The following is a 27921-nucleotide window of genomic DNA, read 5'->3' as shown; positions in this document are numbered from 1 at the left end:
AAGGGGTACTTGTTACCTGCCAGTAGAGACGACTGTGTTTTATCGTGCTAATAACCATGCAGGCTGTAGGTTCACCAGTAACATCACCTAGACCACCCTCTCCTGCTCAACACCCTCCGCTCCTTTGGCATCACTGGCACGGTATTCTCCTGGTTCACCTCATACCTCTCCGATCGCTCCTTCTCCGTCTCCACTCCGAGCTCCTCCTCTCCTACTACCCCGCAGCCAGTCGGTGTTCCCCAAGGGTCTGTCCTTGGCCCTCTCCTCTTCTCTCTCTACACCACCTCTCTGGGCACCCTCATCAGCTCCTATGGTTTTCATTACCACCTTTATGCTGATGATACCCTAATCTATCTCTCTTCCCCCGACCTATCCCCATCACTCCTGTCCAAGGTCTCCGAATGCCTCACGGCCATCTCAGCCTGGATGACCCAACGCTTCCTGAAGCTAAACATGGCTAAAACTGAACTTCTAATCTTCCATCCCCCGAACATCCCCTCTTCTCCCACTATCTCCATCAGTATTGGTGAAACCGAGATCACCTCCACCGACCAAACGCGCTGCCTCGGTGTCATCATTGACTCCTCCCTCTCTTTTACCCCCCATATTCGTGCTCTCTCACAGTCTTGCCGCTTTCACCTACGCAACATCTCACGCATCAGACCATTCCTCTCCACTGACGCGACCAAAATTCTCATTCACTCTCTTGTCATCTCCCGCCTTGACTACTGCAACATCTTTCTCTCTGGGCTACCTCTCACCCGCCTCGCACCTCTCCAATCCATTCTTAACGCTGCTGCTAGGCTCATCTTCCTCTCCCGCCGCTCTACCTCCGCCTCCCCCCTCTGTCTATCTCTTCACTGGCTCCCCATTCCTTTCCGAGTTCTCTTTAAACTCCTCACCACCACCTACAAGGCTCTCTCCTCCTCCACCGCGCCTTACCTCTCTTCACTGATCTCTATCCACACTCCCTCCCGTCCTCTTCGCTCCATCACTGACCGCCAACTGACCTCTCACCTAATCACCTCCTCCCACTCTTGTGTCCAAGACTTCTCTCGCGCTGCCCCCCTGCACTGGAACAACCTCCTGCCACCCATCAGGCTTTCTGATTCCCTTACCTCCTTCAAGCGCTCCCTTAAAACCCACTTTTTTCGACTAGCCTATCCCTCCTCCTAACCTCTTTTGATCCTCCTATCCTGCCTCCGTTCCCCTCCGTTCCTACTTATCCTATTGTTTTTCGTTCATCCACCCACCTATTTTTAGTATGTTAACTCTTATGAGTAGGGCCCTCCTTCCTCACGTACTCACCCTACCTCTTTACCTCACCTGTGCTCCTGTCCTGTTCTTCCCTTCCTCTACTTCATCTTCAGTCTCCTCGACAATTTTGACACCTACTTCTGAACTGATGCTGATTTTAGTTCTACCAGCTATACCCCTATTTATACTGTATTTTTCAACACACCCTGTACGTTACCTCGTAATTTTTTTGTTTGCTATGTACGGCGCTGCAGACACTTTGCGGCGCCTTATAAATAAACGTACTACTAGACACCCACTTCTAGATCTAGATAGTGTGCTTGTGGCTATGTCATTGTCCACACTGATGTGTTGTGTGCCCGAGATTCATTCCCTTGTTATTTACAGTTTCTATGAATGCTGACTGTAGCTGCGTTTGGCATACGATGCTTATCCCCGTTTTACTATATCTTGTCTAGTGTTCAGTCTAGCACCCTGCAACTTTTCAAAAACTTGTGCAGTTCCTCTTGCTTGTTTGGGGTGTTCTGGTGCTTCTAGCACAGTGTGGTCCGTATTTCAGCAATAAGATGCAGACCAGACCTGTGCTAGAACCACCAGCAGAGAGCGACACCCCAGGCAGGGAAGAGTAACTGCACGGGTTTGGAAAGATGCAGGGTTCCAGAGTGAACATTACTTGTACTTGGGCTAAAGATGGCTTAATACATTTAAGAGAACACTGGGAGGGGGGGGAGGAAAGGAGAAATGTATCAAGGCTTCTAAAGAGTGGAGACAAGGAAAGACTTCTAGCTAGCATTTACTAAGTACATCCCATAGAAGCTGATTTGGTTGCTATGGACAACTGCTTGTCTGCTTCTTCACTCTTTAGACGGCTTGATAAATCTCTCCCTCTTTTTACATCGAAAGATGCCTTTTATCCTCAAACCTTCCAAAATCCCCTACAATCCCTTTAATGTCCTACATAACCTCCTATGGCACGCTTAGCATGATTAATCAGCACAGCAAATGATAAACCCCCGCAAATGATCTCCAGCGCTGTAATCCCATGTGCCCACCTTCAGACAGTCTCTCTCTGTACTGTACGCTACGTTACTGGATCTGTCAGACCAGCGTGCCACCCTTTGGTTGTTCGGGGTCCTCTGAGGATATATACTTGTGTTGTGTTATGTTCTGTGCGTGTTCCCGCTGTGTGCAGTCAGGACGGATAGAATTACAGCAGTGTTTCTCACTTCTAGGTGAGGTCTGCAGATGACATGAATCATGACTTCCAGGCGCTGGCTTTGGAATCTCGAGGAATGGGAGAGGTAAGTTCAGCGCTCCGTGTATCTAAGCCTGGCTTGTTGTGCTGTGGAACTAAGGCTAAGTATTGTACCCCGTTCCCTGCTCTATATTTTTTCCATAAATTCCTGCAGTATCTGTTCCCGGCACTAGTGTTTTGTTTTTTTCCCATCTTCGGGTTATTAGACACTTACCTTATGGCCATGTGAATTATCAACCTAAATGACAGTGCTTAGTCCAGGGGAGGAAGGCATGCAGCAGGACCGCAGCCCCGCAGGATCGTACTGACGTGGGTCCTGCGGAGGTGAAACGGGAGTAATGAAGAAGCGCTGCCAGCACTACAATAGGATTTTCATGGCTATTCAGCTTGCAAGTGCAGGAAGCCTTTCCATGAAATGTCCTTTATTTTAAGTTAATGACGCGCTAGGTTCGGTGCCGGACATACATTCATCCTCTTAGTGACAGAGTTTTAGATTCATGATGTCCTTCAACATTGGGGCTAAATCGGCATGGACCGCTAATTAGATAAAACGCAAGTAGACCCATTATCAGCCGACTGCGTGTGCGCAGCATTCAAACTGCACATTCGCGGACTCAAATTGTGAGTGAAAATGCAAACACTTAAGAATTGCAGTGCAGTCGCAGGTTGACTGGAAGCAGCTATTTGGGAGCTGTTTTCTGGGTGTTTTTAAGTGTAGGCATTCTTTGGATGGGTCTCTGAGGTCATTGCTGACCACTTCTAGCTATCTCAGTCTGATTATTGAAAGCCTCAGACTAACGGGGCCTACACACATAGCGACACTGCCGAGCGATGCCAGATTGCTCAGCACACAGCAAAGTGTCAGCGCTGTGTGCTGAGCGATCTAGCAGGGCCGGTGTTCTCCTGTTAGAACACTGGCCCTGACCCCGGCGATTAACTAGATTTATCCAGCATGCTAGATATTAATCGCCGGGGCGATAGCAACACGCGGGGCTGCGCTACCGCTATGGCCCCTGCACACGGAGCGGTGTGGGGCCATTTTCTGAGCAATCCCACTAGAAAATGCCCCTAAATGCATTGGCCTCATAACTCCTATTTGCTCAAACAGCATGTACTCTTCAATGTTCAAGGGAAATGCGAATGGACCTGCGAATGCACCGTGGCGTTCGCTCTCTTTGGCGATCCAGCCTGAATTATCCCCATTATGGAATACATTTACTAAGGCTTCTAAATATCAAGTTGCTGTTGCCCATAGCAACCAATCCGAATCTGTCTGTCATTATAGACTGAATAAGAATTTACTCCTATGTCTCCTTTCTTTAAAAGCTTTTACCGGCCAAAAAGTTTTGGGAGGCCGATGACCTGGCTAAGGATGGACAGAAGGGGATGTTCCTTCCGGATGAATGGCGGGAGAACACGTGGGGAGCATCACGTAAGTGATAGTTGTTCATGGTTTTTTTTTTGGGTAAAACGCTATAAATCTGTCTGCACTGTGGCAATAAACCATGTGACATCCTGCAGAAGTTTGGGTACCACGGCTTTGTTCCTATACCTGTAGTGGACTGGCCAGGCCACAATATCAGTACATATACCCAAATGTCTGGCAGTCAGCTCCTTATATGCAGCTTTTCTAGCAAGGCTGTCGCGGGTTAATAAATTGCAGCTTTATCATGTTTTAGTAATACATGGCTTATTTGGGGATTCTGTATCTGATAATTATCAGGATCCACATACAAATGACTAATGTATGGGATTTTTGAACCTTTGACCCTCCAGCTGTTGTTGAACTACACATCTCAACATACCCTGCAACAGTTCTAGGATTGCCAAATAGCGAAACTGTAGCAAGGTCTGCTGGGATGTGTAGTTTAACGACAGCTGGAGGGCCGGAGGTTCCCCATCCCGGCTGTAACCCAATAGACGAGCTTCTGTCCAAGGTGCTTACCGGCTTTAGCTTTGTCTTGTTTGGATTGGATTTTTAGAGGAGGAATAACATTTCCTTGCAGACTGCTACAGCTGTTGTCTGCGACATGTTGTCTGGTTGCTTACATCGATCATTGATCTGTTCCTTGCTGGAGTTCCCCTTTCTTCCCTGTCCATGCTTCTTCCTATGGTCCGAATAATGCCTTGTGTCCTGTCCATTCCGCTTATGTCCATTGCTGCCACCTAGTGACAGGAGTTTCACACTGCAGTTTGGGCCTAAACAATGTTCTTTATGTATGTTACATAATAGAAATCAGACTTGTGTGCTATTGTGATGTTTGTGCTTCGTGTGTACATAAAGGAAAATCTCATGTGAATCTGTGTTGTCTCAATCCGCTGTAAGTGCTCTAGAATATTGTTTTTTTTAATTTGCCACCTCTTGTTCCGCAGACCATTCCATGTCCCAGCCGATCATGGTACAGAGGAGACCCGGACACAGCTTTCAGGGAAACCACGATGCCAATTCCGTTCTGTCCCCTCGCTCCGAGAGTGGCGGACTTGGAGTGAGCATGGTGGAATATGTCTTGAGCTCGTCTCCCGCTGATAAACTTGACCCACGATTCCGGAAAGGAGCCTACGTGAGTGGTCGACAAATCTAATAATTATAATAAAGGTGCACCGTGCCCGGGTTCAGCTTCTGTGGGGTTTATAAAACCTCTTTGGCACCTGATGAGGATGTTTGGGGCCCACAGAGGAAAAGTGCATTAGGGAGTGTATAAAATGTGATATAAAACGGTGTGTGGATCTTTTTGTTGACCACTATTGGTTGACACATGAAAAAGGTTGACAGGGATTAGTTCGTGAAGTAAAGGTGCCCATACACTAGTAAGATTTATCTTCAGATCTGTCTGGTTGGAACAAAAACATGGTATTGGATGAGTGACAGTTTGTCAGTTTTCCAGCATTTCCAAGCAAATGGTCAACTGTCATTTGCTCTCATCCATAACCATGTTTTTGTTCCAACCAGCCAGATCTGAAGCTAAATCTGTCTGTGTATGGCCTCCTTAAGAACAAATCGGTTTAAATCGCATTGAGCCGTCTGCGTTCCCGGGGGAATGCCTGTCACTATTTTATAGAATGCGACTTGCTTTTACTAGTAGCAGCCAATTAAGGACTTGATATATCAATTTCCATTCACCCTTCCCGGAACAAGACTTCCTCTTTTACTTAAGGGGCCTACACGTGGGGAGATTTGCTGAGCATTCTGAGTGATCCTAGATCTCTCCGCAATGTTCAGCGATGTGTGCTGAGTGATCGATCACACTATATCCCCTACACGCGGAACAATCTAATTAGATTGCTTAGAAAATGCCCTGAAATCGCTACGCGTGTAGGAACCATAACTAAAATGACTTGTGTATGCGTAGACAGTTTGCACTAACCAGCTGCTGCTTGTATAAAGGCCATGTATTTCCTATATATATATAGGGTGCTAGAGATTGCGAACTAGATGGACCAGAGAAAGGGGAGCAGAAAGGCAAAGCTGCTCCATTCGAGGAGGAGAAGAAATGGGACTTAATATCCGCTGACAGCGACGAGGTCTCCAAGCTGAACGGCAGGGGGCTTCCTAACGGAATAGACGCCGACTGCAAAGATTTTAAGTAAGGGGAAAAACTTTAATATGCGTCAATGTTTACATGCACAGGAGATCTTTCCCCAACAGTTGGAGGTAGCCAGAAATAGTCGTTTTAAACTTGAGAAAGATCCATTCTATGTTATATCCTATAAAGGATGTATATTGTTTTTATGAATTGTTCATGCTATTTCCATCACAGAAAAGCATCTAAAATGGACAGTAACAAAGTTATTGTAATGATTGCTGACCCCATTTTCTTGGCTACCCCACACAGCCGTACCCCAGGAAGCCGCCAAGCCTCTCCCACAGAGATAGCGGAAAGAATTGGCCCGAACCAGAATGTTAATGAGGGACTGGGACAGCTTTCAAACCCCATGGTCAACAAGCCCCTAACCGACGAGTTTGGCAGCCCGGAGAGCCAGAACCTGGACGGCATGGAACAAGTCGGCCTGGATTCACTGCAGTTTGACTATCCCGGGAATCAGCTACAAATGGACTCCGCTGGAGCGAACGTTGGGCTGTTTGACTACAGCACCCAGCAGCAGGTTAGCTTGGCTTCACTTTAACCCTTTCAGTTCGAGCGTATAGTCAGGCTCAACAGCCCTAGCGCTAGTAGCAGATTAATCGGTGAGCATTTTAAAATAAGAACATTGGCATCGTGCAGCATTCAATGTAGACCATTTTTGAATAAAAAAAACAATTACAATTCATTTAATACAGACTGGATTGCAAAAAAAAAAAATTGGGGATGCAAAAGTTACAAAAAGTTAGGGGTTGCAAAAATAAAGTTTTTTTTTTTTTTTTTTTTTTCTACTAGAAATTATAAATATCTAATGTACAGTTCAGTCTTGGCTTCCACACCTTTATTTGTCAGTAGGGGCAGTGTACAGCCTATACATTCCCTAGGGGCCGGCTTTATTTTTTAGACCACCAAATAAACCCTTTTACTACTGAATTTGTAAGTACTTCATATGCTATAGGGAGACCAAATCGGTTTTAGAACCCAACTACAATTATTTTTTATTTATTTACAGCGCAGCAGATTCTGTTGCACTTTACAATTGTGAACAGAGATAAATCTAAACTGGGTAACAACAGACATACTTGGAGGTAGGAGGGCCCTGCTGCAAGCTTACAATGTATAGGGACATAGGAGGGAAACACAAGGACAGGCACCAGTAATAGCATAGCAGTCCCACCAAGTTACAAGTCCAGAAGGGAAGCTTTATAATCCATAAGTGCCTCAGAGGGTTATGCGTGTAGAACGTAAATATGATAGGCTTGCCTGAAGAGGCGCGTTCTCAGGGAACGCTTGAAAGTTTGGAGGCCAGTGGAGAGTCTTATGAAGAGTTTGTGTTGGAAATCTAAAGTGTGTTCTCTGTTCTCCCTCCATAGCTCTTTCAGAGACCCAACGCTTTAACAATGCAGCAATTAAATGCAGCCCAGCAGCAGCAACAACAACAGTATGCTTTGGCAGCAGCACAGCAGTCCCACATAGGTGAGTACTATCCATGGTATATACACACTGGAGGGTACCAAGTTACCATGATCATTCTCCCTGCTGTTTATAGCGTATATTCAATCACTTAGGGGGTAATCCTATTTCCTGCGAAGGGTGCGATTTTTCTATTGCAGCAGCGCACCAACATCACGTATACCTGCTCCCTTTAGTGGCGGACTTGCACATTCTTGCTCGCAGCCCAACCGCATTCTGTATGAGCGGCCTCCAGCCACACTTACTTGCACCATGGAATCCTTCGTGGGCAATTGGATTCCCTCTCTTGCGGAAAATGTTTTAACAAACCCTGTACATGTGCATGTATGTAACCCTGCTATGTATTGGGGAACACCAATGGACACGCCTCTTTATGTTCTGCCAATGAGCACGCTGCTGGGTTAATATCACAGCCTATGAATGTGTTTCCTTCTCTTCCAGCGGGTATGTTTTCAGCAGGTCTGGCTCCAGCTGCCTTCATGCCAAACCCTTATATCATCAGCACTGCTCACCCTGGCACAGATCCGTACACCGCGGCCGGCCTCGCTGCAGCGGCATCCTTAGGAGGTACGTACGCCTTAGGTAGGTCATTGGCAATATCACTCCATTTTGATTCTACTGTATTATAGTGTACTAGCCTCACAGACATTGCATGCGCTGATAAGTGGTCATTGGTTGGGTTGCTATAGGTACTGGCGATGTGCGATGCTCGGCTTAGTAAGCTGGCAGAGAAATGGGGAAAAGTCCTAGAACAGAATATCCTCTGGTTTTAGTAAGAGGCATAGAAGTCTGCAAACACCTGGGGGGGGGGGGGGGATTTGAGAACTTGCAGCTAATTCTTATGTCACTGGTACTGATGATGTGTATGTATTTCTGTATGTTTAACATTTTGCAATTCTAGCAAGCCTTAGCTTGAACGTGATCTGTTATTATGCAATGCGCCTCTCTAAATATATTACTGAAAACAAATAATCAAAACGTTTTAACCGGGAGTCTTTATTTGAATCCTTAGGCAACAGTAGGTTGTGATTTACTTGTGGGAGAAATGTCACAGATCAGGGGTGGCCAAAAGCGGTCCTCGAGATCTATCAACAGTCCACGTTCCCCAGATCACCTAGCTGGTGCACAGCTGTAGTCATTACTAACTGTCACATTCCCCAGATCACCTAGCTGGTGCACAGCTGTAGTCATTACTAACTGTCACATTCCCCAGATCACCTCGCTGCTGCACAGCTGTAGTCATTACTAACTGTCACATTCCCCAGACCACCTAGCTGGTGCACAGCTGTAGTCATTACTAACTCTCACATTCCCCAGATCACCTAGCTGGTGCACAGCTGTAGTCATTACTAACTGTCACATCCCCCAGACCATATAGCTGGTACACAGCTGTAGTCATTACTAACTGTCACATTCCCCAGATCACCTATCTGGTGCACAGCTGTAGTCATTACTAACTGTCACATTCCCCAGATCCCCTAGCTGGTGCACAATTGTAGTCATTACTAACTGTCACATTCCCCAGATCACCTAGCTGGGGCACAGCTGTAGTCATTACTAACTGTCACATTTTGAAACATGCTGCCTTTATTCCTACTATAGATCCACAGGTTGCCTGAGACACATGAACTGTTGGTAGATCTTGAGGACAGGTTTGGCCACAGCTGGTCATAAATCATTAGTGTCATAACTGTCATCAAACAGCGGAATTTTGGCCTTGTACCCGCTAAATAGATCTCTGTATTGTTTTTCTAGGGGTGTTTATAGAGGGTGGTATCTTATTCTAGTCTTCACCTAGAATAAGATAGAGCAAGTTGTAAGGGTTCATTCTGTGACGTTGTATATATGGAGCGATCTATAGAATACTGGGAAGCTGCCGCAATTTCGCCACCATCCGGTTTTGCTGCATCAGTGGAAGATGCGTCTAACACAGTTATAGAACTTTACAGCCAGTGAATAAACTGCAGCTTTGTTGTCACTTTAGTTGTATCTGATAACGGACGCAGCTGTTAATCTATGCTCTACAGGACCCGCAGTTGTCCCACCACAATATTATGGCGTTCCCTGGGGAGTGTACCCAGCTGGATTGTTCCAGCAGCAAGCCGCTGCCGCAGCCTCCGCCGCCAACAACAATAACCAGCAGGCGGCATCACAAGCATCCCAGGGACAACAACAGGTAACGGATATACAGAAATACAATTAAACATAAGGCTCTTATTTTAAGGCATCAATGTGCAGTGCAGCACACCTACATATGGTACATACGCCAGCCGCTCAATCGCACATTTCAATGCTTAACCCTATGTGGCTGCAAACTAAAAGGCTTGGTTTTGGAGCGATGAAAGTTGCTATTGCCAACAGCACATCGTGGACATCGCCCCAAATTGAATCAACCCCCTACTGTACATGTAGCCTACGTGCAGTAATCATTTTTGTGTGGTCATCTGTATTTTTTGTCCGTTCACTACGGACAAGTAACTTCAATGAGCCACACAAGACCTGACTAATATGCTACATCCTCATTCGTATTGGGTGGACCCTTAGCGTTGTTGTTGGCGATAGTTACAGTTTAGTGACTTACCGAGTGCAAATATAGATTGTTCCTTTCTGTTATATGCTCAAGAACGCTAGTTCGAGTATAGATTGAGACTTCGTTTTTTGCTGAGACCTAGTTTACAATAAACCGTGGTTAAGGCAATGCTGGGACAATTGCGATTTGCCACGTACATTCATCTAATGTATTGTATACTCTGTAATAGCTGTAAGCTTTATTGGCTCTAGTAAGATCAGAACCAGTGTTATTGGCCAGGTATACTAGCAATGTAAACCAGACACAAATTCCATCAGCCAATTAACAACTCTGGTGTTCCTTCCTAATGATGTACACAGTATTGTGCCCCCATTTAAGGTTCCGGGAGATCATTGATCCTAAGAACTAAAAGGAGTCCAACAACGACACCTCACTGTCAGCGATCACGGGTGGGGACTTTACAGTCAGCTTCCCTCTAAACCCCACTACCATCTCTACTGTTTTGAGTGGGTTTATGTCAAGGTTTTTGCTGCCGCATCACAGGGCCAGCCGGTCTGTAAGCAGACTCCGCCCCCGATTAGACCAATGACTGTGATGTCATCCACAAATTGTATGATTTTTACAGAACCCTCATGGAGACCTGAATACTCCATAGCATACACACATTTGTACATGTTTGCTGAAGTGAGATCACACCATGGAACTTGTCATTGCAGGTTATGCGGGCAGCAGCCAACCAGCGCCCGCTCACACCCAGCCAGGCCCAGCAGGGGCAGCAGAACGACTCGATTGCTGCCGCTAATTCTGCCCTGGCATTTGGACAGGGTCTGGCCACCAGCATGTCAGGTAATGTCAATCAGGCTTGGGGCGACGTATGACCTTTTATTTGTCATTGTGGTTACATCTCTGACTTTTTTTTGTGTGTTCTAGGCTACCAAGTCCTCGCACCCACTGCCTATTATGATCAAAACGGTGCCTTGGTGGTCAACCCCGGAGGGAGAGCAGGGCTTGCGGCCCAAGTGCGTCTAGTGGCGTCCACCCCGGTCCTCATCAGTCCTGCAGCTGCACAGGCTGGTATGTACTAAATTCTCACTGACTGGTCAGCCAACTAGCAGACCGAACACTTATAATGGGATTTAAATGTAACAGTGGCCATACACATGCAGATTTTATCTTCAGATCTGGCTGGTTGGAACAAAAACATGGTTATGGATGAGAGCAAATGACCATGTGCTTGGAAATGCTGGAAAACTGACAAACTGTCACTCATCCATAACCATGTTTTTGTTCCAACCAGCCAGATCTGAAGATAAATCTTACTAGTGTATGGGCACCCTAACATCGTGCACTTGATATATTGACTACACTGAAAGCAATGGCAATGTAGTGGCTACCGTAAACTGGGCATATCATGCCTAGTTGAACGGATCCCATTATGTTCCCATAGAGAACTGTTTCTACCATCTCGCAAATTACAACTTTATTAACCAGAAGCCATATTATTCTCTCCTGACAGCTGCTGCAGCGTCCGCCTCCGGCGCCAACAGCCTCAACGCAGCCACAAACGGCATCTTCCGCCCTATGGCCCCCCAGCAGCAACAGCAGCAGCAAGCACAGCAGCAGCAGCAACAGCAGCAGCAGCCCAACTCCAACCTCCATTCCAGTTCATTCTATGGGAATAACTCTCTGACCAACAGCTCCCAGAACAGCTCGTTGTTCTCGCACGGGCCTGGTGGGCAGCCCGGAAACTCTTCTCTCGGCTTCAACAGCAACAACTCTCTGGGAGCAGCCATCGGCTCAGCGTTCGGCAGCTTTGGCTCCTCGGGTATGTTCTGGAGCAATGTCCACGTTACATGTAATCTTATATAGATATAGAACATGTGCATGCAACCCGGAGAACCTGTTAGTAAATGTTTTTATCAATTTGTATATGTTTTTTTTTTTTTTGTTTTTTTTTTTGACCTGTATGGCACAGACAGATCCTAGCGTTATGTCCTTTTAATGTTTTTGTAAAGCTGTTCTTGTTTTTAGGATATAGAAATTTTTGTTGTGCTACCACTTTCTTCGTCTTCCTCCTATTGCAGTGTGGCGTTGTGGTTCTGTCATCTGTGTCTGTCACTTGTATTCTGAGGAGCAGCTCTATAAATAACATGTATGTGTTCTTCCTTTCCCAGTTCTGCATTACCCCTGTTTATGTAGCCGAAGCTATTGCATTATAGACTTAGGTGTAGTGTACACACCAGAAAGATTTGGCCCGAAACGACCCAATTTAGATACAATCTCGACCGATTGCATGTAAATTGATCATGTTTTGGGCCATTTCCGATCCGTGGGTCGTTTGGACCATTCAACCGGGTACAGGTCGCGAGCGGATTGGCCTCAGATTGTATCCGGGTCGTGAGCTCCACAGATCATGAGTGGGTTGTACAATGCTCTCACGATCTGCATGGTTCTGGTGTGTACCCAGCATTAGGCCACCTCTACGTTTATTACTTCAGAACTAAGCAGGACCTGCCCGACCAAGTTTCCTGCATATCGGCCTCGTTACAGAGTGTCCAGTACCCTCCACATCCTTCTATCCAAAACCAGCCTGTGTGCCAATCCTAATACAGCTTATTATTGTCCTTACTCGCTAGCCTGGCTCGTTAGGAACATTTCAGATTAGTCTGGGGTTCAGTGACGAGGAAGGTGGACCTCCATCCTTGTGATTCATTCTGTTGACTCCTCTTTCATCAGGGATATCCATGTTGCCTTGTACTTTACCGCTTTTACAAAAGCACCTTCAACTCCTGTATGGTCAGTCGTGTCTTCCTGTTGCTCTTTATTGCGGGGAGAATGACCCAGACACTACCTTTTATGAGACATTTTCACTGGTGAGATTTCCAGTGGTACGAATCCACTGTAGCTCTGGCAGTCCAGTGTTCAGCAGCTATTTACAGGGTCCAGGATCTATCTCCCATAAGACATGGTTCAAGGAACCCTTATCAGAGGACACACCTGGTGCGCAGACCCCTTGGTTCCTTAGAACCGAGAGATCAAGTACCAGCCAATCAGCTCCTGATAGCCTTTTTACCGGCTGGTACTTCATCTTCATTCGCTTTATTTGTCTCCAAGGCTATAGACACGTAATATTCTAATTCTCACTGGTATGCGGTCCCTGGGTCGCAATGTCTAGGTCGAAAGTCACTAGGTCGACCACTTATGGCCCGAGAGTGACTAGATCGTCACCTAAGAATGGTCAACATTGACAGAAGGTCCATACCAGCTTAAGGTTGACATGGACATGGTCAACATGAATAAGGTTGATATGAGTTGTTCACGTTGCACTCAGGTGACTGACATTTGTTTACTTGGAGGAACAACTCCTTGATGAGTTGCAGAAGGACACTTCCATTTGGAGCAGATGCAGGTTGTCTCCAACACCTTGGGACGTATCTTGCAATGGGGAGAGCTCGGGCCTTTATTCTGCAGTGTAAATGGCCAAATAAGTGTGGCGTTTTATGACCACTCTTGATGGGAGAACGATACCTCCAAAAGGTCCCAGTCTACATTGCCTACAGGTTCCAAGCCCGAGCTGAAGACCCTTATCAGATCGTTTATTCTGGATTGATTCAGGATGGAGTCTCTTCAGTTTTCAAATTTATCCCACGAGCCAAAGAGTTTTCTGAGGTCTTTTGATATTAAGGATTCTTGTCTGCGTATCTTTGTATGAACACCAGCATTTCTTCTTTTTGCTTTCCAGCTTGGACTCTCCCACATAGCTGACAAATGACTATAAAGGACTTCCTGCAGGTCCTCACTATTCTGGTAGCCCTCTTATGTCATCAGAGGGCCATAAATCGTCCCGATATTTGAATGATCTCCTGGTGAATTTATGGAGCTAAATTCATCAGCATTATTTATATGTTGGGTGCCAAAATACTTGATAGTGCTGGACAAGGTTTGTGGTCTTCACATACGCTATCATTAATTATCATTATGGTCTCCAGGTCTGGAAGTGAAGCCACATACAGAACCCTGCATGCTATCCTTTAAAAGTTCACTTCTACATTTGTAGACCAGATCTTTTGAGCACCTTGAGAGCCCTAGGTGTCGGTCATAAAGATGAATGCCTTCCTGCGGTGGTGGTTTGAATGGATGATGGAAAGATCCTTTTCCATTTCTGATATGACAGAGGGGTAATATGGAGGTTGTTCTCCTAGAATGGAGACTTTCTATTCATTGAGCTCACCGTACATGGTCATCTTCTGATCATTGTCTTGGATCTCGTAACCATCTTCTTTTGTTCATCAACGGCTGGGCAAAGTACTTGCTAATGTTGCCACCAGGCTGATCTCTATAACGGTGTGGCCATTAAAACAACTTGTTTCTTCAGACAACAGTCAGTGGATCTGTTCTAGAGGCCTCTAACTCTAATGAAGCCTCATCTCAGAGTCCTGTGCGTTTTAGAATTTGTTCATTTGACCGAACCGATGGGTCATTGGAAGGCACGTTCCTCTTCCCTGCATGTCTTATTCTCTGCCAGTGGTACCAATGCCCACTGGACTGATCGCATACTTGAAAAGTGTAATTGGCACTTCTTGGGTTATACATCATGGGGTGTTGACTAAATTCTTTCTCCACATGTTACAGTGGGTATTAGTAGTAGGAAGATACGGGCTGTTCATTATAGGAATACCAACATGACGGCTTAGTCCCCTGTCTGCTCATCTGGGAGATGGTTCCAGAGTTTGTTTTACACACAATGACAAAATGTTTATTTTCGGTGACATCTAATTGTGATACTGGCATCATATCACCTTGCTACTTGACAGCGCAAGGCCGGTACAGTGCTGATTTGCGCAAAACAAGGTGACCATCAGTGGAGTGGGGGTTGTGCTCTCTCCATCTTCTATATCACCTGGGAATAGTGTAGTTGCTGCCCTGTCAGCAGAGGATTATATCAACGCTTGTTTGCAGCGTCTGCTCTCTGAAGGACTTTATTTTTTTTTATTGTTCTTTTTCCCTGTGGAATGAGTCACAGCTAAATAATCAATTGACAACGGTCATACCTGGAAATCTGACATTTGGGATTGAGTTCATAATCCGGTCCACTAACCGTGCTGTATAAATCCACCACACCTGTGTGTCAGCAATCAGATGTATTCCCACTAGACCCATCACGTTGGGCTCACGTCTCAGGGATGTCCCTAGCTCAGATATTTGATACACTGCTTATTAGGCCAACAAGAATGTCTGTTACCATCGTGTGGAAAGGACAGGTATATTTTAATATCACTACATTATAGAAATCACTAGTTTCTTAACCGTAACCAAGCTAAACCATATCCAATATGCAATTACTAGTACCTCCGACAAGCTTCCATTATGCTCCCTAACACATCACTGATCTCCTGATATACTCTGTGCTGCTGGGCACTATATAACTGTCCGTCTGTGCCTTCCTGCTGCCTCCATTCTCCTCACATCATGACACTGTCCCTGTCACGTGCAGCCTTGCCCTCGCTAACACATCGATCATCTCCTGATATACTCTGTGCTGCTGGTGACCCGGCTTCTCCCACTGTATAACTGTGCGTGCCTGCTGTCTCCATTCTGCTTCTCACCTCATGTCACTGCCCCTGACACATGCAGCCCTGTTCTAACGCATCATCTCCTGATATGTTCTGTGCTGCTGGGGGAACCTGATCCTTAGCCTATATAACTGTCTGTGGCTTCCTGCTGCCCCATTCCCCTCCTCACATCATGACGCCAGTCCTTTCCTGATATACGCTATGCTGCTGTGAACATTTTTATGAACTTAATGCTACATTTTCTGTTTCTCTACGGGGAAATCTGTAGCAGAATAAAGGTGCTCAGACTGTAGGCAAACGCACGCCTTAAATTATCTAGGAGCTCCTTCGCCTTCCCATACCTCCTTAACTTATTGGCACGTTCTTTCTTGGGGACCTTATCTGCCACCTCCACTCACTGTGGAATATGGTGTGTATTTAATGTATACTACTTTCTATATGTCTCCTCCCACTTTCAGGAACTCCGGCCCACATCCTCTTTCAGACTCATTAGCATGTTGGCACTTCAATGGACGGCCTATTGGGGAAGTGTCTGCTGTGGGGGTGTCTTCAAAATCAACATAACCCATGTTTTACTATTAAAGCATTGTCCTATTAAAGTTTGGGCTTAAAAAAAAATGGGAAATGACGGCGGTTCATCCTACAGCTAGATGATAACCCAAAACATACCAGGCTTAAAACTACATAAGAACTACCCCGAAAAAGTAGACTTGAGATCATAGAAAGAGGGTTAAAAGCAAAGCTATCTACCAGCACATCAGTGGCGGGCATTTCGGCATTGGTGCGGCCAAAGCTTTATCCAACTTGTACCTACCCCAAAGGGTTGTTCTATGGCGTGCCAGCATGTCGGTGCAGTTCCTGATGACCAAAGTATGAATGAGAAAGTTATGTATTCCTTTAAATTGGAGGAGTATCTGTAGGTTACATAGTGGTGTAACCATTGCAATGCAGTCTGTTGGCCCATACATTGCGTCAGCTGTCTTTCATGTTTGTTTGAGCCAAGTCCTTTGTTGCTGCTACATGATCCTGGCGATAGCGACGTCCTCCTATGGTTTTGGAAGGAAGGTGCTGCATGAGGACCTTGCAGTATGGTTTGTTAAATGATGATTATCCACTAGTTATGTCTGATCACTAGGTTTGTAGGAGGAAAAAAGTGTATTTCCCTGTTAACTCCTCTCAGTAGCCCCCAGTTTCTCATAGACTTATGTGTCCAACAGCGAGGGGGGCTGGGGAAGGCGGTGTTTCAGCTTGACATTCTTTAGGGCTCTGTCCTCGATAAGGTATACAACCAACTAGTGTCTGTCTCCAAAAACAATGTATCAAAGTCTTTGTGCAATCTGAGGATATTTCTGCTGCAATCGTTCCCAAGTTGTTGTTTTTTTTTCTAATATACAGTTAAATGAAAATGTTATAGATTGAACAGTAACCTGCAATTATTTGTGCCAACTTTGCCCAGCTAGGTCACAGCCTGTAACATGTGTTTGCCTGTCCCCATTGACTACGTTCTTCCCTGATTCGTTACAGACACAGACTAGGGGTTGATGTATGAAACAGTGGAGTTTCCATAGCACCAAGTACAGTTTATAACAGGGATGGGGGAACCTTCGGCCCTACAGCTGTTGTGGAAATACACGTCCCAGCATGCCTTGTTACAGTTCTGTAACAGAGCATGCTGGGATGTGTAGTTTAACAGCTGGAGGGCCAATGGTTCCCCATCCCTGGTTTATAAAGTCATAGGTAGACATGGATTGGTCAGCATGGGCAACTTCTCCACTCTTGCCACTGCTTGATACTACAACCCCTATGTTCGGAAGCACTCCTGACATTGACAGTTCACAGCGTGCTGCGAGGAGCTCGTAAGAGCAGCAGTGTGTTCTGGGAGATGTAGTTTGAAGTGTATATGGTCATTAGGTTGACCCTATTAATGGTCAACTACTAAAGGTCAACTGGCCGACACCTGAAATAGGTCGTAAGGTTGTCATAAGCGTTAAGTTGCCAATGTGCAGATCGTCCGTGAAAAGGTCGATATGAGTTTTTTCCTTTTTTTTTCTATTTTCGAGCCGGTGTGTTGACGGGCGGTATTTCATGCCCTTCCATCCACTACGGCGTGTAAAAACTCATTGACCTTTTGACCTTTCCATTGTCAAACCTTACCCATATAAACCTATGTCAGGTGTTGACCTTCAGTGGTCATCCCCCAATGCATGTTGACCTGAATTGGGTCTATCCAATGACACATACCCGCTTTTGAAGTCCGATAGATTCTTAAGTCTCTTTGTTACCCGAACCCACGCGGTGCCTGGTCAGAAGTGCTTCCTAGTACTGAATCAGCGAAGGCTGTGATGTCACCCTGACCGATTCCAGTATGCCCTTATTATCCGACTGAACCCCCAAGTTGCGCAAACCCCACAGAGGCAGAATCAAACACTCGTAACAGTGATTTTCCTGTAAGCCCCACCCTAGCTTTCCGAGTAACGTCATCCCAATGATGGCGCTTCCCCCGTAATATGATCAATCTATTTGTTGCTGCTGCATCGCTTTCCTTAGTCGTCGTTCTCATAATTTTTATTTTCTGTCGATTGTCTTCCGGACACAAGTTTGGAATGTTCAACCATTTAACGCGCTGTGTTTTAATTAGTTTTTTTTTTGTTTGTTTGTTTTTTTTGTTTTTTTATTTTTATTCAGTTGGCAATTCCGCAGGTAGTAGTGGCTCAAGGAGAGATTCCCTGTCTGCTAGCTCTGACTTGTACAAAAGGTCTAGCAGCAGCCTAGCGGCCATAGTGCAGCCGTTTTACAATAGCCTGGGATTCTCCTCCTCTCCAAGTCCAATAGGCATGCCTCTTCCAAGCCAAACGCCCGGACATTCACTAACGCCACCGCCATCACTTTCATCACATGGATCTTCATCCAGTTTGCATTTAGGTAAAGCAAACTTTTTTTTTTTTTTGTATGTTTTGTGTGTATTCGTGATCGTGTGTGTGTGTTTTATGTTGAGCTAAATTGCCATGTGACATGTGAAACTTTTTGTTTTAGAAATGCTCTTGGATCAGTAGGGTTTGGGGGAGGTCGATTTTATTTACAGTATAAGACTGTACTTACAGTATAAGTTATATAAGTTGTATTTTCCAAGCAATGGAGACTTTAGGACAGGGGTGGCCAAACCTGTCCTCAAGATCTACCAACGGTGCATGTTTTTCCAGGCAACCTGTGGATCTATAGTAGGGATGAATGCAGCAGGTTTTAAAATGTGACAGTTAGTAATGATTACAGCTGTGCACCAGCTAGGTGATCTGGTGAATGTGACAGTAATGACTACAGCTGTGCACCGGCTAGGTGATCTGGGACATGTGACAGTTAGTAATGACTACAGCTGTGCACCGGCTAGGTGATATGGGGAATGTGACAGTTAGTAATGACTGCAGCTGTGCACCGGCTAGGTGATATGGGGAATGTGACAGTTAGTAATGACTACAGCTGTGCACCAGCTAGGTGATCTGGGGAATGTGACAGATAGTAATGACTACAGCTATGCACCGGCTAGGTGATATGGGGAATGTGACAGTTAGTAATGACTACAGCTGTGCACCGGCTAGGTGATATGGGGAATGTGACAGTTAGTAATGACTACAGCTGTGCACCGGCTAGGTGATCTGGGGAATGTGACAGTTAGTAATGACTACAGCTGTGCACCGGCTAGGTGATATGGGGAATGTGACAGTTAGTAATGACTACAGCTGTGCATTAGCTAGGTGATCTGGGGAATGTGACAGTTAGTAATGACTACAGCTGTGCACCAGCTAGGTGATATGGGGAATGTGACAGTTAGTAATTACTACAGCTGTGCACCAGCTAGGTAACCTGGAAAACGTGGACCATTGGTAGATCTTGAGAACCGGTTTGGCCACCCCTGGTTTAGGATGATACGTGTTGAAGAGTCCTGACCATCAAATGCAGTCTGCCCTACTAAGATTGCTGTTTTTATTAATAGGGGAGAATAGTCTAGCCGCACCTATCGCCTATATTATCCCTACAGTATATGGGAAAGTAAGGCTGCAGTGTCGGCTGTCGCGGGTGCCGGAGAAACAGCCGAAACCTCACCACGTTGCAACCATTGCTGCTACTTTATAAGAAAAGTCCATGGCTTGTATTTAGAAATTATAATAATCCCCAAATTCCTATATGATAAAAAGATAATGCTGCTCCTTAGCTCTATGGGAGGAGTTTAAGCGTTTTGCAGGTCAGCGGCCTATAGGTGGCATCTGATGGAGCAATTCAAGTGTGGCTCCATTCGTAACTATTATGATCCATCATTTTGATGGGTTGCGAATTAGTATGTACAGATGGAACCCCGGTGATCTTTGCTGCCGCAGCGTCCCCTCTCAGTGCATTGTTTGCAGAGAATAGGACTCATGTGAGATGCTTAAATTAAAGTGCCCCGATGCCCATGTGATATAACTTTACAGAGAAGGGCTGATATTAGTGGGTAATTTCCCATATAAGGCATCCTCAGGTCCGTGCGAGCTTTTGGTGTTACCGAGATGCAATGCCTGCGCTCCCTAACCAGGCGGTGCATTGCTTCTTCCTAATTAATCACTGCCATGGTATAAAGAGGTTGCAGTTCTAGTCTATAAAGGGAAATAAATGTAAATATACAATTGTTTTTGTAGGATATTTTGGGGGTTTTAGGAATTAGCCATAGGTTTACATGCGGTTTCATCATGAAATCTTAGTTTTAAACCTATAACTAGCATTACTAGGAATCTAGTGTCGGGAGATTTCACTTCAATGCTTGCACAGATGTTTTGTAAGGGAGAATATATGGCTGCCTTTCTTCAGCTTCTAGAACCTTCATGGCGAACCTTGACACTCCAGATGAGGTTGAACTACACATACCAGCATGTCCTGCATCAGTTTTAGCATGGCCAAATAGCAAAACTGAAGCAGAGCATGCTGGGATGTGTAGTTCAACAACATCTGGATTGTCAAGGTTCTAGAAGCATCTACTTTTAGCTGGGCTTACGGAGTTGTACACCCGTAATTGATTTTACCAAGCCACAGGTTCTCAAAGTCTGTCCCCAGGACCCACACCGCTCATGTTTTGGAGGTCGCCTCACAAGTGATATAATTCGTCCACCTGTAGATCTTTTAAAATGTGTCAATGGGTAATGACTGCACCTGCAGGGGGACCTGGAAACCGTGAACTGTGTGGGGTCCTGGGGACTGAGTTTGAGAACCACTGCACTAAGCAGAGCATCCAGTAGGATTGTTTATATTAGTTTTGTGTCACAGATGTTTCCCAGGTGACTTAGACCAGGCATGTCCAAACTGTGGCCCTCCAGCTGTAGTGAAACTACAAGTCCCATCATGCCTTGCCACAGTTTTGCTATTAGGAAATGCTAAAACTATGGCAAGGCATGCTGGGATGTGTAGTTTCACAACAGTTGAAGGGCCACAGTTTGGACATGCCTGGCTTAGACTAATGACCGTGGCGCGTCTAAAGTTTGTGAGAATGAATTAAATGTATAGTTGCTTCCACAAACTGTACGTTTTATGACAGGAGACATGGCACTGTTTTAAGGGTAAGGCAGGGCATGCTGGGACTAGTTGTTCCGCAACAGCCGGGATAGTCACGTGTCACCTCCCTCTGTCATTTAAAATGAGTCGTACAGTTTTTATTTGTGGATTCTTATTGGATCTCCATCGGCGCCTGCTATGTTACCCACTAACGGAAGCACTTTGTTATATAGGGGGTCTGACAAACGGCAGCGGGCGCTATATTTCCGCAGCCCCCGGAGCAGAGGCCAAGTACCGTAGTGCAGCCAGCGGATCCAGCTTTTTCAGTTCCAGTAGCCAGCTCTTCCCACCCTCGCGCCTTCGATACAACAGGTCGGACATCATGCCCTCCGGACGCAGCAGATTATTAGAAGATTTCCGCAACAACCGCTTCCCCAGCCTACAGCTCAGGGATCTCATCGGGCACATTGTGGAGTTCTCCCAAGACCAGCACGGATCCAGGTTAGTTTTATTAGAGAGTCCGCTGTTTTTCTCCTCTTTCCCATATCCCCGGCCTGGCCATCCTGTGACTCCTCCCAGCGGTTGTGGAAAGTACAAGTCCCAGCATGCCTTGCCACCGTTTTAGCATTCCCTAATAGCAAAACTGTGGCAAGGCATGCTGGGACTTGTAGTTTCGCAACAGCTGGAGAGCCATAGGTTGGCTAGGCCTGCCAGATCCTTTGTGCACCAAGCTTGTTTATTAAAGCGGAGAGAGATAAACTGCCAGCCAACCAGCTCATAACGGCCATTAACAGACTGGGTTAGAACAATGACAGGAGCGGATTGGTGGTTTGTCACTGTTTTATCACTTTTTAAGCTTAGTACATCTGGCCCTAGGTGAGTTCGCAGAAGCTGCCAGTGGGCGTCTTACACAACACGCCTCCTGTTGCTTTTGCACAGTTGGTACATATTTTAATTTTTAAATAGGAATTTAGAAATACTGGCCAGATTGTTTAAGGCTAGTTCCAGTAGGTTGTAAACAAACTGCAGATGCATTTGTAGATTGTTGGTGTAACCTTCTCATGTTCTCCAGGTTCATACAGCAGAAGCTGGAACGGGCCACGCCAGCAGAGCGCCAGGTGGTGTTTAGTGAGATCCTGCAAGCCGCCTATCAGCTGATGACGGATGTTTTCGGGAATTACGTCATTCAGAAATTTTTTGAGGTAAGTAGTATATATTTTTTTGGTCATTCCCCACAAAAAGCAGTTCTGTAATTGCATAAGAATTATACAGGGTTATGTATATAGTGGTTTGTTACTTTTTAGAGCTGCAAATCCACAGAAAATACATCTCCAGTATATATATCTCCAGTATAGTCACTTATTGGAGAGGCACTCACCCTTCCTGTGGGTGGCCGCTCCGGTGCCTTCTGAAGTAATTGATGCAGCTAGATAGGAAAACAGTGACACTCGGAGTCTGGATAAAGTGTCAAACGGTGTATTTAAATAAAGTGCATAATGCGTATGAACCCAATGTTTTCAGGGTACACCGACTCAAGGGAGAAGTGATAAAGTGCCTGGCACTTTGTCACCAGCTCGTGACTTTTAAGTTACAGGCTTGGTTTAAAAGGGGACAGTTAGGAGCTGATTGGCCGGTGATAAAGGACCAATTCTCCCTTATCACTGCTTCATACATCTACCCCTCAGTCACATGGCAAACGCCTGCCTGCCATTTACAATGCATCACCATGGTGCTTTGAAAAATGTGACAGTTGGTGAACTCTACCTATGCACCTTCTGGGTAATGTGGACCATGTGACCTGCTGGGTGGTACAGAATCTGTGACCATTATTTGCAGCCATTCACTAAGCAGGGATTCCACTCCCAGGAGGGGTGAAAAGGGGTAAAATGTTCCACCCAGCAAACATTTGGCCGGTAAAAATCGGGCATATTAACTAGTTACATTAATACTGTAATAGTCCTCCCATTGACACGATTAGCGATAAGAGCATATCTCTATATGTCATAGTTGTTGTGGATTGGTGGGAACTCCTTTCAGATGAAGCAAAGTTGACTGATGCCAGAACCGTGTTCATTTATTTTGCAGTTTGGCAGCATGGATCAGAAGCTGGCGTTGGCTACGCGCATACGGGGGCACGTGCTGCCACTAGCGTTACAGATGTACGGGTGCAGGGTCATTCAGAAGGCTCTGGAATCCATATCTCCAGATCAGCAGGTAACTAATGTGAATACGCATGAACTGAGCCCATGCCCCTGGTTTAGGTGTACAACCGTAAACAGTTTACTAGAAGGCACATATTAAATTTCAATGTGTACCAAAGGTATAGCCAAGAAAGCATTTCTTATAGACAACCACAAGGGGGCAGCAGCATATGGCTTTCACTACTGTGTTGAACTGAACTAGGAATGTATAGGTACACCGCCGATTTTCCGGCATCACCGGTTCCACTGCTGTGCCAAATTATCGGTTTTGCCGGATTAAAGGAGGATCTGTTCATGTGTAATTTTTTTTTGCTAATTTTGCAACTTCAGTCCATTCCTAAAGCAACAAATCGTAAAATATATAATACAATATAATATCACTTTATGAATAAACACAGTAGTGTATGCAAGCTGTTTATTACAGCTGTACCCAGTGGCACTTGCTCATGCAGTGTGCTCCGCCCATGTGCGGCACTTGCTGTGACCTTGGACACCATAACCGCCCCACCGATGCCTGCGGTGTCACCTGCAGTGTCTGCGGAAGCTGCACCCAGTGACACTTGCTCATGCAGTGTGCTCCGCCCATGTGCGGTACTTGCTGTGACCTTGGACACCATAACAGCCCCACCGATGCTTCCTGTGTCACCTGCAGTGTGCGCGGAAGCTGCACCCACTGACACTTGCGCATATTGCGTGTTCCGCCCATGCACAGAAAATGTTCCGGATTAAAAGAGGTTCCGGACCAACGGTTGCCGGAAAATCGGTGGTGTACCTGTATAGTGTTCCTTCTAGGAACTAGGGTGGGCAGGGCGGGGGGGGGGGGGGGTTGGACCGGGCACGCCGACGTCACTATTTTCGGCGTGCCCGGGCCGCCAACGTCACAAAAGAGGCGTGCCCGGGCCGCGCCGTGACGAAAAGGGGCGTGCCCAGCCGGCGGCGTCATGCACAGGGGTGGGCGCGGCCAGCGGCGTCATGCACAGGGGTGGGCGCGGCCAGCGGCGTCATGCACAGGGGGCGGACCCGGCCACCCGGTAGGCTGTAAACTGCCGGGGAAGTGCCGGGCATCGCTATGTACAGCGGTGCCGGGCTTCCCCGGTCAAAACAGCGGGGACAAAGGCAGGCTGGTTTAGCGGGGCGCTGCCAGAGGGGCAGCTGCCCGCTAAAACAGCCTAGCGGGAACACTACCTGTATTTCCACTTTACTTCCTCTATGATCTGTGGTCAGCCAGAAACCTTGTGCAACTGTAACTAATTATAATGTAACTAACCATGTCCCAAGTGTCCAGTACGGGATTACTGGTGACCAGACTAGTAGGTTGAGCGCCTTCTGCGGGTGCTATCATCATTCTGCAGATGTGCTGTAAAGGCACGAATACCAGTACATATGCCCCCAAGACAGTTGCTGATCACTGTTGGCATCTATTTGCCAAGTGTCGGATATGATCAGGGCTGGCAGAAAATGTGGGTAGAATATGACCGGCTGTATAAAATCTTTTGCTAAATTGTTTATGGGATGATCCCGTGGATACGGCTCTCCTGTTCCTAGATCTGAGATTTCCTTTTGTCTGGTTCGCGTAGCTGTAATTAGCCTTTAACCCATTTAATGCAGGCGGTTAATTACGCCCGCTGAGATTTCTGCGCGTAAGTAGAACTAGGGTGAGTTATGAGCTTGGCGTCTGTAACCGGCGTGGTGTAATCTGTCACCCTAGAGCGAGATGGTGAAGGAGCTGGACGGGCACGTGCTGAAGTGTGTCAAGGATCAGAACGGGAACCACGTGGTGCAGAAATGTATTGAGTGTGTCCAACCGCAGGCCCTGCAGTTCATTATCGATGCCTTCAAAGGACAGGTGGGTACAGTCTCTCTACCCATTTCCTAAAAGTGGACACTTTATCCTTGTACTTAACAATGTAGATCTGAGACGGCCGCCTTAGTAACCAGTGACATCACTCTGCCACTGCTCTAGAGTGGTTCCCATCCTGGGATTCCAGTGAGACGCTGTCACGTTGCAGTGTGGGACATCCAGATGATAATGACACACACACTGTGGAAGCAGTGTCCTAGGGACCTATTGCTCCATGCAACATAGTAGGATGCTGGTAATAAAATGAAACAGTCCTCATTATCTGTGGCGAATGCACTCCTCTGGGTTCTATATAAATCAGATTTGGGATACCCACTATTGGTTTTGTACAACACTTAACAGACTCTTCACCCTTGTTTCATCAATTGCTTTGACTTCCCTTGATATTTTAGGCTTTAATTAAACCTGTAGGGACTTATTTCTGCCCTTTATTACCTTTTGCTCACTGGTAAGCAGCCCATCGCACCAAACATTGAACTTCAATGGAAGAATGACTTGGGAGGTCTTTGGTCTGTGGTGAGAGAGGATTTGGATCCTGTGGATCTATAGGAGGAATGAATGCAGCATGTATGAAAGTGTGACAGTCAGTAATGACTACAGCTGTGCACCAGCTAGGTGATCTGGGGAATGTGACAGTCAGTAATGACTACAGCTGTGCACCAGCTAGGTGATCTGGGGAATGTGACAGTTAGTAATGACTAAAGCGGTGCACCAGCTAGGTGATCTGGGGAATGTGATACTTAGTAATGACTATAGCTGTGCACCAGCTAGGTGATCTGGGGAATGTGACCGTTAGTAATGACTACAGCTGTACATCAGCTAGGTGATCTGGGGAATGTGACAGACAGTAATGACTACAGCTGTACACCAGCTAGGTGATCTGGGGAATGTGACCGTTAGTAATGACTACAGCGGTGCACCAGCTAGGTGATCTGGGGAATGTGACAGACAGTAATGACTACAGCTGTACACCAGCTAGGTGATCTGGGGAATGTGACCGTTAGTAATGACTACAGCTGTACATCAGCTAGGTGATCTGGGGAATGTGATACTTAGTAATGACTACAGCTGTGCACCAGCTAGGTGATCTGGGGAATGTGACAGTTAGTAATGACTACAGCTGTGCACCAGCTAGGTGATCTGGGGAATGTGACAGTTAGTAATGACTACAGCTGTGCACCAGCTAGGTGATCTGGGGAATGTGACAGTTAGTAATGACTACAGCTGTGCACCAGCTAGGTGATCTGGGGAATGTGACAGTTAGTAATGACTACAGCTGTGCACCAGCTAGGTGATCTGGGGAATGTGACAGTTAGTAATGACTACAGCTGTGCACCAGCTAGGTGATCTGGGGAATGTGACAGTTAGTAATGACTACAGCTGTGCACCAGCTAGGTGATCTGGGGAATGTGACAGTTAGTAATGACTACAGCTGTGCACCAGCTAGGTGATCTGGGGAATGTGACAGTTAGTAATGACTACAGCTGTGCACCAGCTAGGTGATCTGGGGAATGTGACAGTTAGTAATGACTACAGCTGTGCACCAGCTAGGTGATCTGGGGAATGTGACAGTTAGTAATGACTACAGCTGTGCACTAGCTAGGTGATCTGGGGAATGTGACAGTTAGTAATGACTACAGCTGTGCACCAGCTAGGTGATCTGGGGAATGTGACAGTTAGTAATGACTACAGCTGTGCACCAGCTAGGTGATCTGGGGAATGTGACAGTTAGTAATGACTACAGCTGTACATCAGCTAGGTGATCTGGGGAATGTGGAATGTTGGTAGATCCCGAGGACCGGTTTGGCCACCCCTGCTGAACAACATAGGTCATACACACGTAATGTACCATCAAACTGCCAAACCCCCCCTCAAAAAAAAAGAATCTGTACCATTTAAAAAATAAACAGTCTATGTTTAAACAAAGAATATATGGACTTTAGTTTTATTGCCAGTTTTACAGTTTTCGGGAATTGCAATATGTGAGGAACGTGTACAATTAAAAAAAAATCTTTGAAAAACAAGAACTTTTATAGCGTGCGTATTGCATTCCTATGTAGCAGCACTTTTACAATTGGATTCACCACATAGGTATAGCTTTGCAATTGTTGGGGGAAGTGGAAATGATTGAGAACCACTAATGTTGATTATCTGTAGATCTGTGTTATTAATCTGTTGTGTATTGTTCCCCAGGTGTATGTACTTTCAACTCATCCTTATGGCTGTAGAGTCATACAGCGTATTCTGGAGCACTGTACAACTGAGCAGACCTTGCCTATCCTGGATGAATTGCATCAGAGCACAGAACAGCTGGTGCAGGTAATACTTCTAGACCCCTCCATAGTAATAGCACAGCTGGTGCAGGTAATGCATGTAGCACTTCTCTCTAGAACATGCAGCATCTGTCGTTATTGTGGGTTTCTAGAACATGCAGCATCTGTCGTTCTTGTTTGTTTCTAGAACATGGCAGCATCGCTCGTTCTTGTTGGTTTCTAGAACATGCAGCATCTGTCGTTCTTGTTGGTTTCTAGAACATGCAGCATCGCTCGTTATTGTTGGTTTCTAGAACATGCAGCATCGCTCGTTATTGTTGGTTTCTAGAACATGCAGCATCTGTCGTTCTTGTTGGTTTCTAGAACATGCAGCATCTGTCGTTCTTGTTGGTTTCTAGAAAAT

General features: G+C 46.0%; 1 protein-coding gene across 9 annotated transcripts in view; it reads left to right on the top strand.

Moving 5' to 3' along the window:
* The window catches only part of PUM2 (pumilio RNA binding family member 2), a 59909-nt gene that overhangs the window by 19695 nt on the left and 12293 nt on the right, over positions 1–27921 (top strand). For 3 of the 9 annotated variants that reach the window (XM_083178597.1, XM_083178594.1, XM_083178598.1), the window contains exons 3-19: positions 2490–2558; positions 3839–3944; positions 4886–5073; positions 5924–6096; positions 6346–6616; positions 7467–7569; positions 8008–8148; positions 9594–9742; positions 10813–10942; positions 11027–11170; positions 11613–11921; positions 18355–18591; positions 21417–21684; positions 22256–22385; positions 23269–23397; positions 25093–25230; positions 27439–27564. In XM_083178597.1, coding sequence (XP_083034723.1) covers positions 2490–2558; positions 3839–3944; positions 4886–5073; positions 5924–6096; positions 6346–6616; positions 7467–7569; positions 8008–8148; positions 9594–9742; positions 10813–10942; positions 11027–11170; positions 11613–11921; positions 18355–18591; positions 21417–21684; positions 22256–22385; positions 23269–23397; positions 25093–25230; positions 27439–27564 — 2811 coding nt within the window. Of the gene's footprint in view, positions 1–2489; positions 2559–3838; positions 3945–4885; positions 5074–5923; positions 6097–6345; positions 6617–7466; positions 7570–8007; positions 8149–9593; positions 9743–10811; positions 10943–11026; positions 11171–11612; positions 11922–18354; positions 18592–21416; positions 21685–22255; positions 22386–23268; positions 23398–25092; positions 25231–27438; positions 27565–27921 lie in introns of all 9 variants that reach the window. The other 6 variants (XM_083178596.1, XM_083178599.1, XM_083178602.1 and 3 more) reach the window with 4 other exon arrangements.

Source organism: Crinia signifera, chromosome 3 (genome assembly GCF_055691185.1).
Source record: "Crinia signifera chromosome 3, ASM5569118v1, whole genome shotgun sequence".
NCBI lineage: Eukaryota > Metazoa > Chordata > Amphibia > Anura > Myobatrachidae > Crinia > Crinia signifera.
This window is presented reverse-complemented; position numbering and strand designations above follow the sequence as displayed.